The sequence below is a fragment of the Hylaeus anthracinus genome, unplaced genomic scaffold (genome assembly GCF_026225885.1).
Source record: "Hylaeus anthracinus isolate JK02 unplaced genomic scaffold, UHH_iyHylAnth1.0_haploid 12002, whole genome shotgun sequence".
Taxonomy (NCBI): Eukaryota; Metazoa; Arthropoda; class Insecta; order Hymenoptera; family Colletidae; genus Hylaeus; species Hylaeus anthracinus.
Genome location: NW_026534349.1, coordinates 16,812,715 through 16,829,783, shown reverse-complemented (window position 1 = coordinate 16,829,783; position 17,069 = coordinate 16,812,715). Strand labels below are relative to the sequence as shown.

At 40.8% G+C, this 17,069-nt stretch overlaps 1 protein-coding gene across 6 annotated transcripts in view; it reads left to right on the top strand.

The window, feature by feature from the left end:
* The window catches only part of LOC128892318 (rho GTPase-activating protein 20-like), a 223,089-nt gene that overhangs the window by 195,584 nt on the left and 10,436 nt on the right, over window positions 1–17,069 (top strand). The window contains exon 1 of one of the 6 annotated variants that reach the window (XM_054152665.1): window positions 15,110–15,320. The exons of the other annotated variants lie outside the window; for them this stretch is intronic. Coding sequence (XP_054008640.1) covers window positions 15,261–15,320 — 60 coding nt within the window. The 5' untranslated portion in view covers window positions 15,110–15,260. Of the gene's footprint in view, window positions 1–15,109; window positions 15,321–17,069 lie in introns of those variants that run through there. 6 annotated transcript variants of the gene reach the window in all.

The following is a 17,069-nucleotide window of genomic DNA, read 5'->3' as shown; positions in this document are numbered from 1 at the left end:
GTGGTTAACTACCATGTTTCAAGGACACCCACCTTCCCCACCTCGTCTCTGTCGTCGTTCGCTTCGCTATCGCGGATCTGCACCGTGAAACTTCTGACTTTACTCCCGGCCAATCACGCTCTTTTCTTTTCTTTTCATTTCTTTTTTTTTCATCTCCCTATCAGCCCCCTCCCTTCCTCGATTCCCCCGTCGCTCCCCGCACGACTCCGTTCCTCCCGTCTCGATACCACGCCGCGCTAATTGCGCGATTTTTTATCGACGGCCGTATGGAAAGTAAATCCACCGGACACCGCTCGTAAGCACTGTGAAAAATGTCGACGCGTAGTTCGCCGCACGGTAGGGCACGTATGATATTTTTTCTGTCGATCGAAGCGAGGCACTCTGAAAATTCTTGAACGGGAACTGATAGCCAAATACTTGTAGAACGAAGGAAAAACGAGGACAAAGGGGTGGAATGAGTCTTTAGCCTCGGTGAAAAATGGAGAAGACGATCGTGTTTTTCAGAGATTCCAGATCAATTCTCTCGTTGATACTAAAGCTCTAGATCAATTCTCATTTGTCACTAAAGCTTTAGATCAATCCTCCGTTGACACTAAAGCTCTACCAAGCTTGTCAATTTTTCTTCTCAAAATGTCATGCGAAGATTTTTACGTCTTCAACATCCACTCTCCACTCAAGTTGCACGATGCCGACACGAAAATGATCATTTGCGGTCATTGCGGGCCACCGCGGACGCGACCATTAAGTCCGTTTTTTACTGCTACGCGTTAATGCATCCCGAATTTATTCGAATAACCGGCGCCGTTTTCGCGATAGCGCGACGAGTATCTCCGTATGCCTCAAACGCTCCATTGACGAGGGATTTGGTAAATAAGTTTATTTTTGCAACGTTCGAGAATTAGTCGCAAACAACTACTTCGCGACGCGATCTCTCGGGGGAACTTTCCACGCGACCCCGTGACTTCGATTTGCTTCGAACGAATCGGGACCGGCGAAAAATAGCATGAACGACGATATCCGCGCGTGTCGCGTTGGATTTTCGCGGGTGGGATGCGTTGTCGCGACGGTCACGTTGGGAATCGCGTCGAACATTGTCGTAGGCAGAAATGATGTTCGGGCAATGGCGAACACCTCCGATGCGTTTTACATGGTTCAGTTGTCGGGTTCGTGTAATGGTATGAAAATGATTTGAAGTATTCAACATTTAGCTGTGAACTATTCTAGCTTGATGCATTTTATTTACTTTTGAAACATTTCAGCTTTGAACCATTTTAACTTTGGAGCATTTTAGCTTCGAAATATTTTATCTCCGAAGTATTTTAGCTTCGAAACATTTGGCACCAAACCACAAGTTTCTCGACTTTCTAAATTAACCACTCCTGTAAAACAAACCACAACCTAATATCCAGCCACTATACAATGGTCAACCGAACTCAATCCAACTCGTGGGGCGTTAATTCCACCGTGAAACGTTTTCCGTGACGCGTACATGCTGAACGGTACGAGAGCGTTGTTGTTCGCGTTGTCAGATCCATTGGGCACTGTCTCTCCTATCGTCGGTAACGAGTTAAAGAGAAAGCACGCGACGTTCGTGTTCCGGTAATATTATCGTAGTTAGACAGTTAACGTACGAGTATCGAGTCTTTTGCCCCGTTAACCTACAAGCTATCGCTCCTTCGTGATCAGGCCCACGAACGCGACACAACTTTCGTTGTCCGAGGTCGAAAAATGTCTAGGAACGTGCGTTGAAACGATCCACACGGTCACGTACACTGGCCCACAGAAATGACACACGAGGACGAAGTTTTATCAGCCTTTCGATAGCCATTACACGTTACCTTGTTTCGTGTAGGTTCAAGATATGGATTGTATTCAATGAGGGTACTCGAATATTGGAAACAGGTGACGCAGACTTTTGTGTTCTCATTTTTGTACGATAGATATTTTATTCGATTCGATCAAGTCTCATTTCAAAGGCCAAGTTTTCTTTAAGTAGAAGTATAGAATTCTAAATATTTTCATGTATGGGACACTAAATACTTGCCCTACATAATACAACTTATGTTAGACTTCAGTATGTAAATTCAAAGGAAAACTCGCTCTTATGTGACAAGTTGCACGACAGTTGCTGCAATCAGATTGTTTGTAGACAATTCCATTCTATTACAACTACACTAGACACACATTGATGATAGAATTACATCAAATATCGAATCAATCAAATATTAAATCAAATAAATATATAAATAAAGATGCTTATAAAACAAAAAGCTTTCGCCCTAAAATACCTCAACTCTGAAACCTTAAACTTCGTATCTCTCAAAATGAAGTACTTACGTCTCTTACCCCCAGAGGAGGCTCAGTAACCTCTCGCGGTCCTATTGGCTGGACGTTAGGTTGTGGTTTGTTTTACGAGAGTGGTTAATTTAAAAAGTCGAGAAACTTGTGGTTTGGTACTAAATGTTTCGAAGCGGAAATGCCTCAAAGCAAAATGCTTAAAAGCTGAAATGCTCTGGTGTCGAGCCTCCCTCGACATAAACGTATCGAAATCGGGAAATTCGGGCAGCAAAGGCCTAAAGAAAATATTTAGTATCCTTATCCGAATCCTTCTTTAATTACACAGAAATATGCTCTATTATTAGGTCGAGTCATAAGTAACTTCCGTTTTTTTATCAGACATTTATTTTGCTCTCTTTAAATAACAATATTATATTAATTTATTATGTATTCACCGCTATTATCTATAATCTTCTCCGATCTTCCTGGAAGTTTATCAATTCCATCCTTGTAAAATGTGGTTGATTTGGACTGGAAGAAGTTTTCGACAGCCTGCCTGACGTGCTCTTCAGAATTAAAGGTTTTTCCATTCAAAACGTTTTGTAAGGAACAGAAAAGGTGGTAGTCTGTCGGGGCAAAATCCGGGGAGTAAGGTGAATGTGGTAAAACAGACCATCCAAGCTCAAAAATCTTTTCTTGAGTCACCCTTGCTGTATGTGGTCGCGCATTGTAGTGTAAAAGAATGACGTTTCTGCGATTGACGAGTGCAGGACGCTTTTCATGGAGATTCTCTTGCACTTTTTGCAACTACTGAACGTATCTATCCACAGTAATCGTTAAATTTGACTTTAACGATTCGTGGTGAATTATTCCTTGACAATCCCACCATACACACAATAAAATCTTTTTGCCATGGATGTTTGCTTTCGGATCTGGTAGAGGTGGGTTGATCCTTATCAAGCCACTGTCTTTTGCGGACTATATTGTCATAGGTAACCCATTTCTCATCGCCTGTTACAATTTTGTTTAAAAAGGATTCATTTTTTACCCGTGAGAGCAGACTTGTGACGATTGACATGCGGTCTTCTTTATTCCGTTCACTGAGATTGTGAAGTACCCATACTCCTAGCTTGCTGACTTTCCCTAATTTCTCCAGGTGGCGGTTAACCGTTGATTGTGATGTATTCAACCTTTCTGCTATACCTCTTGTTGATTGACGTGGATTTTCCTCCAATATTGCCTTTAAAAGTTTGTCGTCAAAGTCGGAAGTCGGAACCCCCTCGGTTCGTCTTTTAAGGTTGTATCTTCAGAACGGAATTTTATAAATCAATTTCTAACTGCCCGATCAGTTATTAGTCCTTCACGATATACACTGCATATTTTGTCAACTGTCGCCTTAGCACTATTGCTTTGTTTAAATTCCCAAAGAATTACATGACGAATGTGTACTTTTTGACTATCCATTTCAGAGCTGAAAAAAACCAGTTTAACGTAACGTGTATCACACAAAACAGTTAGCAAAAGACTAACAGAAGTCTCGTCCACATATAGTGAAAACAAAAACTTGTTGTCATGGTAACTCATAGTGGGTAGATACGAACAATGAGATTCTATTTAGCTGCATCGGAAGTTACTTATGGCTCGATCTAATACATTACACTTAATATTACAAATACGCGGTAGAACGAAAATCTGAACAAAATTAATCTAAATAAATTCGATCGCATCTGGCCAACGGTACGCAACGCGTCGGTTAGACGAGCAGCAGCGTCTTCCAAGCTGCGGTTAACGGTACTACGTTGTGCCTAATACGAGTTACCTGTCCGTCGGGGATTAAGGCTGCGGATCTCCTCTCGGACGGTTCACGATCGATCGCCTATCATGCAACAAATTGTAACGTCTGGATGCGTTCGTTTGGATGGTAGACCGAGAGAAATCGTTTCTCCAGCTGGTGACAGGTGACCGATCTAGACTCGGAAGCGTCGTGCTCGGGGTGTCCTCGCAATTATATCGTTATTCAGAAGCAGCGGTGGGACTCTCTCGAGTCACGAGAGGGAATCGACGGACTGGCGCACGGAGCAGAAGGCTCGGCCGGGGCTCCGCTATCGGAATTCCGTCATCGAGGTGAACGGAATGAGATTCCTTGGTCGAGGCTCGAATACCTTTGCCGGTGGTTATTACGAAGTGCCGCTAAATAGTAAAGGTGTGTACGTGCAAGCGCAGAGGCGTGGAGCTGCGGTCCCTTGAGGTTCGCGTGCTTCGCTGTAAATCTTGCAGAATCGTTTCCTGGTTCGAACAGCTCGTTTTTATACCAACTCGCGATTATTCTGTTGTTGTTTACGTCTCTTTTTAGTGCCGCAGAATAGGCTAAGCTCGGGCCGGACGGCCGTGTCTCCTCTCGATGGACTTTTACGAGGGAGTCGTTAAGTATTAGGGAAACGTTGAATATCGTATCGATTAGGTCTGTGATCACGGTTATTTGGAGTTCTTTATTGTTGGAATGTAAATGTCTTCTACGTTCCCTCTGGTGACCTGTCGTTATTATGAGTTTATATCTCGGCTCGCGATCTACTTCGTTTTATAGAAATCGAATTGAAATTATCGGTATCGAATAGAAACCATATGCGGAAAATTATCGTTATTCACCCGCCTAGTAGATAATGAAAGTAACAGAGAAATGGACATAGCAGTATATATTTTTGTTTTGACCAGCAAGTGCTTATTCCATTTTCCTCGCTTCTCATCTTTCATCGTTTTCCATACAATACAACTCAATTTTCACTGACAATGAGTAATCATTTCCCTTTCACCCTCGACAATCACTAGATCTAGATCAATGTCTGTAGAACCAGTTTGTTTACCGTAAAACCACGATTCATTATTACGGAAATCAACACTAAAAAAGGAACCATCGGTCCCTATCGAGTATCCATGCACAAAATCAGCTTAAGTATAAGCCTCCTTTTACCTCCAATAATTTTTTCCTGACTTTTCGAGAGAAACGTTGTGTACAAAGAAGGCAGCGCGAATAACGCCATGTCTCTTGGCTTCCCGTTGGAACTTTCATCATAGCTAGTCGACGAAAGTATGCAATTACGTGTCACGATCTTGCTTGCGAGGAGAAAGTACGGTACAATGCGAGTCTCGGTCCGAATCGAACCCCCTACGCCAATGGCCGCCGGTTAGCGTACGCGACAAACCTGGAATCTAAGCCAAGGCTTGGCACTACCTTCGTTGCCGCTAAAGAGTATATCGCTGCTACATGCCGCGAATTACACGTATTTCGCTTGCCTGTCGATGCACGAACTTAATGAATGAACAACAGGGAACCGAAACAAGAGCACGCTCCTTTTTGAGCCTATCGCTGTGGACGATGGTGGATTCTCGTGGCAGAATCATTCGGGATACGGATTCAAACAAGTCTCACCTGGGGATAGGAGACGTACTCCATTTTGAGATATATTGAGTTTGAAGGTTCAAAGTTGAGGTACTTTAGGGCGGAAGCATTTTATTTTATAAGCATTTTTATTTATATATCTGTTATGTTCGCTTTTGATATTTGTTTAATTCTGTTATCCATGTGTGTCCGTTGTAATTGTAATAGAATAGAATAGTCTACAATGGAAAAATCTGTTTAGATAATTATGTATAACAATGGTACAACTTTTACAAACTTTTGTCATAGACAAAATAAATGATATAGAAGAATCTAGAAGATATATACAGTCGGTTCTATAAATATTCGTACCCTCTGTGTTTATTGAAGGAATAAAATAAAATAAAATAAAATTTCCAAATAAATTTTTCTATATTTAAATACATATGTATATATATATACTAGTGTAAAGTTTATTCATGTACATATTTATAATTGAACATTTATTTGAAAATATCGAAACTATTATTTAATTTAGACAAACTTCTTTAATAGACATAGAGGGTACGAATATTTATGAGACTGAGTGTATCTAGAACAAAATCTATTATTTGTTTTCATACATACTATATCTACTTTAATTAATATAGAATAATGTACAAAATCCGTATCTATGATAAAACTAGGTAAGAGTTGTAAAAATCTGTAAATTCAGTGTTCTCTCTTCAACTGTAAACGCGCATTCATCGTGTTGCTCTAAAGTCCCCGTCAGCAAAATATTTATTAAAATAGTACGAAAGACGAAGAACGAGCTATCGGATATTACGAAAAGTTTTTCAATTAAAAATATCCACGAATTTGATAAATTTACGACAGATTTTTGCTTATCGTGTTAAAAATTCCCTTTCAACCACTCGGTCAGCGTGCACAGAATTTGAATGCTCAAATGTTCGAGTGGTAATTCACTAATAATATTGTTTACCTACTCGAGTATTTGACTGTACTAATGGCTCGCAGAAAAATTCGAGGAGCCTCCAGGCCCGCTGGAGATTCTTCTCCAGGCCCGCTGGAGATTCCTCTCCAGGCACGTGACACGCGCGAACAGCGAAAGGCGAATGTGGGTAAACGCGTGGTGGTTTCGCCGAGGAATGATCGTCGCTCACGGATACCCGTGATCGTTTCGTAATCCTCCTCGCGGTAGTCGGTACGTCTTATCCAGTGTTCCTCGTCCGTTAGCTCGTTTCAGGGGCTCGGTGACCGGAGGAACAGGTTCATTCCGTCCTGGCACCGTAAAAACTTTCTTTCGAAGAAATCAAAATGGGGTCCTCGGGGCTGTTTACTCTGCGACGAACGTTCTACGATAACGAAACGATCTCTATTTACAAAGCTTAGCGAAAATGAGAGAGTATGGTAAAGCCTCGTTTATTACACGAGAGTCTCGTTTATTGCGCGAGAGGACGATCAGAGGATCGTTTATCGGCATGGAGAAGACGATGGCTAGGCAACGAATCAGATTTGTTTTACAGAAGCTATTTGTTGAACTGATCGCTTTGATTATTGCAGTTCTGCTGTCCTTTATCAGCAAATAAAGTACTTACTCTAGTTTTAAAGGAATATTAATAAATAGGAAACCATACAAAGGGTGGTCTCACTTTGGAGAAATGGAAATTTAAAGCGCGGGTCAGGAGTTTTCATTAAAGAAATAAAAAAAGTTAATTCCAACGGTGAGGCGGGAATGAAAATAAATTTTGATAGGATTTATGAATTTGATGGGGTTAAAGAATTAAATTCTACGACAAATGTTACATTATCTAACCTTCAACAGTCTCGACATGAAATTCTAATTACACACAAATTTTCACGTGTTTTAGTCTGGCTGTCTAATGCCAACTATGGCTATGACTAGCTAACTACATTAGGGCCACCGTGGCACCTCCAGTTTACGTGCTCGTCGTAGACCCCCATCCATGTTCTTCAACCATAGAATATTATATTAGGTATCGGAAAAAGTTCGTGCGGATTTTCAGAGAAAAATACAAATACTCAAATCTGTTTTAAATCATAGGTTCAACGAAATAATCACCATTTATGGTTACGGTTTTGGTGTGGTTCTTGTTGCACATGACCCCTTCTGAACCCAGTGGTGTGATCGTCGTACATTATCATATTCCACCCACTTTTCATCACAAGTTAAAATTCGATCGATAAATGGATATTGCAAATGCTCAGCCGAGAGTATTTGTTCTCTTCCGTTAAACGGCGCGGTATCCATTTGCCCAATCTTTTGTGAAAATTAAATTACTGAATTCGCTTTCTCGCGGTAGATTCTTTACATTCGAATACTTGAATTTTTTCGTCTTCGATGACAGATGGACGCCCTGAACGCGTTCGTTATCTACCGATTCATTTCCTTCTTTGAACCTTTTAAACCATTTCTGTGTGGTTTTTTCACTAACAGCACCTTCCCCACAAAACGCTACAAATGCGTCTTGCTGCATTTGCTGCTGTACTGCCAAGTTTAAATTCGTAAAGAATAAAAGCACGAATTTTTACTCTTTCGCTGTCCATGTTTACTGTTCCTATAGCTACGCAACAACGAAACAATTGAACTCCACAGAGCATACATACTAAAGATCCAAACTTCACGTATATCGAAATACCCGGGTACACGGGTAATTAAAGGATCCGTGTTTTAATCCGTGTATTTGTAATACACGGGTACCCAGGTATCGAAACACGCTGGCTCCCGGATATCTTAACACACGGATACCCGGGTATCACAATACACGGATACACGGATATCCAGGTACGTACACGTGCATCGAAATACACGGGTACAGTATCCAATTATTTTTATATACAAACTTTTATGTAAAAAAAGTTATTATTTTAAAATAATGATCCTTATTAATTTTGAAAAAATTGATAAGTAACAAAACAAATAAATAAGAAAAATGTAAACATAGGAAGAATAAATATCATAGAATACATTTTTTAGTGTAATTTGTAAAACTTTATTTATTAGTTGAAATAAATGTTGAAGTCACGGATAACAATAGACAATATATCGTTTCATAATAAAATTTAATCAATTAAATCACTGTTTTGATATAAAAAAAACTAAAGTGTCGACATTTTCTGGTGACAAACGAGTTTTTCTTTTGTATTAATAATATTTATTCTTCTTATGTTTACATTTTTTTATTTATTTGTTTTATTACTTATCAATTTTTTCAAAATTAATAAGGATCATTATTTTAGAATAATAGCTTTTTTTTACATAAAAGTTTGTATTTAAAAATAAATGGTTACTGTACCCGTGTATTTCGATACCCGTTCAAAACCGTGATCTCTAATACATACCAATTACAAAGATCAAGCGTTAAAATGAAACCAAACTCATGTTTACAGTTTCCAATTACCACACGAAAATCAATATACAGTTGCAATTAACGAATAAACCGCACGAACTTTTTCCGGTACCTAATATACTGAACCATATTAATTATTAAAATTCCTCTTGCACCAAAAGGTCGAGGAAACGCATTCCAAGCTATTTTCCATGGAGTTTAATTCCGTTGGGCGCTGTTCCGATTCCTAGCTATAGTTTCGAACGCTCCCGCGAGATGATTGATACGTAATCGACCATCGATCATCGTATGGTTTCAGCGGATCGATACCGCAAAGGATCAGGCTCCGATGGCTTCTATACGCCTTCCTCGAGAGCCTCTTCGGGTAGAAACGGGAAGAGGATTATACGATAATAGGTTCAATCGAATTTCCCAGCTGGTGCTGCTTTTATTTTCTCGTTCGACCGAGAAGTTATTACACATTCCACGTCAGTCGCGCCTCGATCGCCGCGAAATTATTGTCCGTCGTGGATATATACGGCGTTTCGTAATCCCTTCGGTAGTCGACGTATATCCTCGCGTTTCTTGCAACGTGCTCCGTACGGTTCGCGCTTGTACACGCCACTACATCGTACGTAATGCACGTTGCATTCCTCTCGGCATTGGTACGCGCGTTATGCATTCCTCGTGGATTCGACCTCGATGCCGTGTTATTAATGCCCATTACGTTATATAAACGAACTCGCCTCGATCGGTGCTGGAAGTGGAAACCTAGAGGCAACGAATACACCGCTACCGTTAAGAGACAAAGACGATGCTCAAGGGCAACGGAATGTTGAAAAAAATCACAGATGCTAGGAAAATTCATGTATTTTGGGGGGGCCCCCCCGGATACTGTAAGGTCTCTTGAAATACGTATAAAGAAACTTGCAAAGTTGGAGAAAGCTATCGCAAACGGGATGGGAGAACAAAATTTCAGAAAGAGCAGATCTCGATAGTTGAAGACATCTCGATCGAAGAGATTTCTTTGGACAAAGGATCACTGTTTAAAAAACTCACAGATGCTGGAAGAATTCATATGCCTCTATGAAAAAAAGTACCAGGTCTTCTTGAGATATGTATAAACAACTGTGCAAAGTTTGAGATTACTATCGTCGACTGTTTGAAAAAATCAGGGACGCCAGAAAAATTCAGATATCTTTACGAAAAAAACAATTCGGTTCTTTTCGAAATATGTATAACAAACATGGAATGTTCGAGATACCTATCATTGTCAGTATTCGAGGGAAAAATTCATAAAGAGTAGAGTTTTCTCAGCTTTCTAAGACCTCTCGATCGAATGCTCGCAACATCGAAAAAGTTCCTCGAAGATGCCAAAGGGCCAATCGGGATTCCAAAGGGGTATTCTATGGATAGGCGTAAACAATCCGTCAAGAAACGGTGCGAACGTTCGGAGTCGCGAGGTCGATGCTACGAGCGGGACTAACGGTAGAATACGTTTAGGTACGCTTCCAGATACACGGCTGCTGCCACGTATAATACCATATCCGTACGTATTCAGCCATCCTCGATTGGCTGATGTATGCATTCACGAATACTTAGGCGAGACGAGCCGAGCAAAAAGGCCGTCGCGACATGCGCGAATCCTCGCGACCTTTCTCTTCCATTCACCGCGATTCGAACAATTTCCAGCGGCGAGCGAGCGTGCACGTTCTCGCTGACTAATTAAATGATTGATCGTTTGCGGCCGGCAAATTATCGTACCGCCTATGCCTCGACAAATTAATCGCCTTGGAAGGCCCTCAGCCCTTTGGTCGATCACTTTTTCTACTCGCGAGCAATCCCCTCGAAATACGTATCGATTCTTCGAAAACCTGACTAAAATTCGAAAGATGAAAGTTGTAATTTCGGGTGTGTTTCAAGTAGGAGTAATTTTTGTTCAAACGTGATTTCAAATTCTTTTGTTGTAGAGACTATGTCTGAAGGTTGGTAGAGTATACGTCTCATTAATTTTCACGCATATTAACATTTTACCAAGCCCTAGCGATTCGACATACAGTTAAATTCAATAATATTTCTTATCTTTACAATATCAGTATGATTCAATCAAATTATGATAATATTTCATAATTCATACAATGATGGGAACATAAAATATTAGTTCAATTGATAGCCTATTACTAGACTACACTCGTAAGTGTACAATCACCATTTTCGTAAATCGTGAAACAAATTACGATCCAAAGAGATCTCAAGAAACTTGCATACATACGTGGAGCATAGTAGACTATAAAAAACCCTGATAGAATTACAAATACCTGTTTGACCTTTGGTCAGTTTTCTGCGAATTTTCTCTTTACAGAAATTAATTTTTTCTGAAACGAAAATATTCTTTAATTAGCAGTGTTTAACCCAAACGTGTCAAGACTTTTCGAGGGAATCCTCTCGCTGGGAACGCATTATGCTTGTTTTTCTTCCCCTTCGTAGTTTCCTTCGACTGCGAGAATCCTCGTGACGATGCGTCGCTCCTTTGTGCGCCTTTTTAATATGCGAAAAGGACCTCCGACTCGTCGAGCTGAATCGGCAACGAGCCCCACATGCGTGCTCGCTACCCCGTGTTCGTGAAACCCACCCTGGAAGAAATGTCCCGTTTTCCAGGGACACCCTTCCGAACCGGGGATTTGTGAGAAATCTCTTTTGAAACGGAGCCCACTCGAGCGAGCGTCTCGACGTATGTATTTATTTCGCTGATCTCGAGCTCCGATTGGACGCACCGGTGCCCCTTTGTGTCGGAGCAGACGAGGGGCACCGATCCGAGGGTTTCGTGGCAGTTTTACAAGCGGGTGGGCGACGCCATTCCTTCGAATTTTTCATCCTTATAAACGAGCGGAATTCACTTGAAAATGATGGACGTTCTAGGTGACAAAATAAAACACAAATCAGAAATGGCATTCCATTGATAAGTCGAGGAGTACATTCTCGTATTATTCGAGGGTTTTTTTGTTAGTGAACGCCTAGAATACGTTTTTCTTCGAAGCTTCTTTACTTTTTGATCTATAGGAATATTGAATAGTTCTGTAGTTGAACAAAATTTCACGTAATGTGTTTCTACTAAAGAGCGTGTTTTGGGACTCTTCGATTACTCTCTAATTTTTAGTATTCGTATAAAAGTAGTAGAGTTTCTGTGCCAGAATTAGAGTAAACATTATTCTTCAATCTATATGAATAGTCTCGCAATTAACCAAATTTCAAGAAATTTGTTTCCGCCGGAAAACATGTTTTGAAACTCTCCAATTACTACATTTATCGACTTTGCCTGTGCTTGCATAGAGAATTCCTACGCCAGAATCTGAGTATTAACTTTTCTTCATCGAGTATCGAATTAAAAATACACGTTTCACGGAACTTTCTATGGCGCACGGGTACGATATAATCGCACTCCTTGTATAGCAGCGTGCGTGGAGACATTCGAGTCGAAGCTCCTCTCAGATTCAGTGCTAGACTCTTTAATGGATTTCAAGCGGATCACGAACTACACGGTTTCCGCAATTTTGTGCAATACGTTACTTGCTGGCTGCAAAACGTTATGGAATTCGATTAGACTTTTAAATCGCCGATTGTCGTCGACGTCCCGTAACGACCTGTGGGAAACACGTCCGGGGAAATGAGAACAACGTCTAAAACGTGCCAACAAAAAGAAACTAAACGTGTGTCAGTATTTATAATAATCTCGTTTCACCAGGTAGACATCTTGCGTCAGTTGTGGATATAGCTGGCTTATAATAAAGCCTCTTACCAAGCTTCACGAAGCCAAAGTAGCTTACCGATTAGATACTTTTAGATTACTGATATTAATGCAACCGTGTCTTGATCTTTCGATTTCGGAAATAATGGCAACCATGAGCATACCCTTTCCTAAAGGGTCAGCGCAAAATCACTTGTACCATGTACAATTTTTTCTTATTTTCATTGAAAGTAAATTATGTACGTTCCCAAAATATATTGGGTTGTCTGGAAAGTCCATGTCGATTTTTAATAGGTGGTACAGGTTTGAATAAATATATATCAAAACTCAAATGTGCCTTTCAATTTTTCTTAAACATTGACACAAACTTTCTGGACAACCCAATAAAGGAATATGTATATAATACTCCGTGACAAAATTCCTTATGGATTAAAAAAAAAAAGAAAGGAAACAAAATTGACAGTCCAGAACATCTCAATATGAATATACCAACGCACTTGCGTGTACCATTCCTTCAGCGTGTCATACAATAAAAAATGTTAAAGTGAAGAAACAAAAGCGTATTAAAAAATAGTCCTATCTTCAAGTCCCATGATATAGACGCATTCGTACAGAAATACATTTGACGTGTATAGAGCACGGAAACTATTAGATCCGCGAATGTTTCGATTGGACGGAATATAGGATGTCGCGAGACAAAAGGACTGAGAAGTTTTGCCATCGAGATAATTCGTCGGTTTGTGAAAATCGCAGGACCGACTCGTGACCCGATAACAACTATCGAACGGCGATCGAGAGCATACCACGGCTGGCGAACAGCGCCGCGTTCCATGTTCGAGCGATTCCTAAGAATATAATGGACACGGCGCGGTGAAAGTGTGCGAAAAGGGGCTTAGAAACGATGTCGGGATAAGAATGCCGCGTAAAAGTACGTGTCGCTTTAACAATGACGATGGGAAACGGAACGAAAGAAAACGAGGAGAACGACGGAGCGCTGGAAGGGAATTGTACGTGCCCACGGTCGATGATGCTCGAAGAATGCCAATGGCGACGTCGAACTGTGAAAATTGCATCGCGAAAGAGAAATCTACGGATCGGTAATGAGCGTTCGGCGGTAATTGGCGACAAGTGAGCGATGAAATGGGAAAAGAATCGACGGGGCGCGTTTGTTGGATTGATTTGAGGTGATCTGATCGAAGACCTCGCTATGAGACACTATCGTCTCCATTTTTAGTCACCTCTAGGTTAACTGTCATCGATACTTATAGATAACAGGGGTTTTCACTGGGAACTATGAGAATTATAGAAAACTACAACGATGAGATGATCTCAGGGAATTCGAAAAAATTTGAGAAATGCAATTTTTCCTTTAACACTTTCTACCGTGATAGGACGATTGACTAGTCTTAAACCTGTAACCTCTTTAAGCTGTAAATCAATTCTCATTTGACACTAACGCTCTAGATCAATTCTTATTTGGCACTAAAGCTGTAGAACAAGCCTCCATTGACACTAAAGATCTATCAAGCTTGCCAATTTGAGTCGTGTTCTTCAAACTTGTTCTCAAAATCACTAAATTATTAATTTTATCGATACATTAACCCTTTGGCCTATAACAATGTGTGAGATTCGTGGCATAGAATTTGAGTCGAACAGGAAAAACACGTGTCAGACATGTCGAAATGAAAGGGCGCAAGGAATTTTATACCTGATTATGGCACACACGATCCTACAGTAGATCGTAAGCCAAAGGATTAAAGATACTTGTTTCAATTAAATGCAAAAATAGTTCACGTGGATCAAAATTGAATAACGCACGAAACAATTGTACATAATTCATACATTGCATATAAGAATTGTATACAAAAATTCCAAACCGGTCATCGAATCACTCGTGGTTTAGTGTTAATTCTCTCAATAAGCCTCAACAATCCAACACAAAAATTCATACATCCGAAAGCGGAACGTTCCACCCGATAAAAATCGTCTGCGCTCGGCGATAACGAAATCCAAAGCAGGTTCAATCACCGAGTAAAAGCGAAAGAGCTTATCGTAAACGAAGAAACCTTTCGTCGAGGAATAAAAAAATGCAAGAACACGATTTTCACGCGTATAACCCGAAGAAACACTTTCTTCAGGCCAGAAAGAACGATAGCGTTCGGTCACGGCGCGTAGGTAATCACCGGTGCATCGAGACGAGAAGCAAACGTTCGCCGCAGGTGAGAAAATCGGTGACACACGAGCCAGCCTCCGCTCTCGAGGCGGAGTGGTTACTTCCGGTGGCTCGATGATTCATTGAGCGCGAAAGATGTATCAACGGAGCAACGCGTTGCGCGTGAAAATCACGTTCGTTCTTCAGTGTTCGAGGTGCGAGCCGTGCAACCGGTCGCCACGCCTTGTGCTCTCGATGTCGAGTGAAATTAAAGGAGCGTCGAGTCGTCCACGGATCGTCTTGGAGCGTCGTGCGTCGAGAAAAACGCGTGTCGCGTTCGCTGCTCTCAAGTAGATCGCGATGTTCATCAAATACTTGGACGTGTTCGTCGACGAGGGCTACGCATCGGACTCCACAACTGTAGGTACAAGTTAGTTGCAGGAAACTATCGTGAACGGTGAGAGAGAAACATTCGAAGAGTAGTAGCTCTCGGCGCTTCGGAACTTCTCGATCAAAGAGATTTCGTTGGGTAAAGAGCCACTGTTTAAAAAAATCACAGACGCTTCACGGCATCGACTGATTTATTGTACGAGTGCGCTGGAATTTTGAATTTGGGTGGGCTCGAAAGTCTCTCGTTGGCGATATAAAGAATTTATATTTATATAAAAATAACGATAAAAAGTGATGTTGAATTTACTGGTTAAAAGAAAAATATTATTGCATACAATTTTCGTTTATCGTTTCTGATAATATCTGACTTCAAACGACAACAAATCATAAAATGAAAAAAATAAGAAAGAATATTTATTTTTCTATGACAAATTTTGTTTCTAAAAAGGGCCCTCATTTACGCTGTATCTAATATTCGCTTGCTCCACATTTGCAGATAAAAAATTGTTAGTTTCATATTATTCCTCGGCCAAAATTTGTATCCAAGACCTCTGTCAAAGCCTTTAACCAAAGAATTCTAATCAAGCACTGATTGTTCCCCATCAACCACTCCTGCGAGTTTATGATAATCGGTGATTCCCGTCCGATCATCTATCAATGAATGATCGAACGTTGCCTTTAATCTCCGGAGTGGAGTCGAATCTAGGGTCGTTAACGTTTCAAGTCCTCTTTCGAAACGGTAGGATTAAGTACTGATTAGGCTGACCTCGAACAGGCCTGTCGATCAAATCCCCGCTCTACGAATGACACCAAATCCGATTCTTGGTTTGGTACGTGTGAGAAAAGATGTGGTACGCTTTTGTTACGAGTTACGGAACTCTTGTACCGCGTGGGTGGCTGGTTACACGCGCGAATCGTACAGCTGGTTACATTTTGATAACAAATTTGACAGTGCACGTGGATACTTACAATAAAGAGTAGCGATGCGAAAACGTTGACTTTCGAGTAAAACAAAAGTGTGCGTATCTTCATCCTTCGTAGCAGGTATTGTTGTGTCTCAGGGGATTATTTGAAAGGGTTAAGAGTTAATACCAATCACCAAGTCAAACCCTGAAAGAGAGAGTTCCGAAAGATTGTAGATGAAGGTTCTAGAAATCTAGATTTCTAAGATATAGATTCTAAAGATTGTAGATACGATAGGTATGCGTCGACTTCGGTGGTTTTAATATTAATGTTTCTTTGAATCAACTTATGAATCACTTCACCGTACTCTTTCGCTTACTATTTGCTACATCATCTATTCATACTCGCACTTGCTATCGCAAACATTTATTTTCACCATCGAGAATCCACCTGTTGAACGAATAAATAAATCTACCTACCCCAGGAAATCGCAACAATAAACGCGATATTTCCGTCGATGTCTCGAGTCGATCCTCCCGAAATTGACCCAGTGGTAATCGGCACGGTTTCTTGGCACCGATCCCGACGAAAACGTTTATAGGTGTGTTTATGTGGGTTATTTCGCACGCGGTAAACAACAGAAACCCGAGCGATAGATGCAAACCACTTTGCAGCTCGTCGCAACTAATCGTAAGCAATGAATTAACCGCTTGTGTAGTCTATTCGCCGAATGGTTGAGCTGTGACTCGCCGCGAATTTATATAACTCGACTCGATGCATCGTCGATAGTAATTGCCTCGCTCGTTCAGCGTGAAAATTTTGTGGAAACAAAAATCGCAGATTCAGAGGTATCGTTTGAATGGAACTGCTTTACGA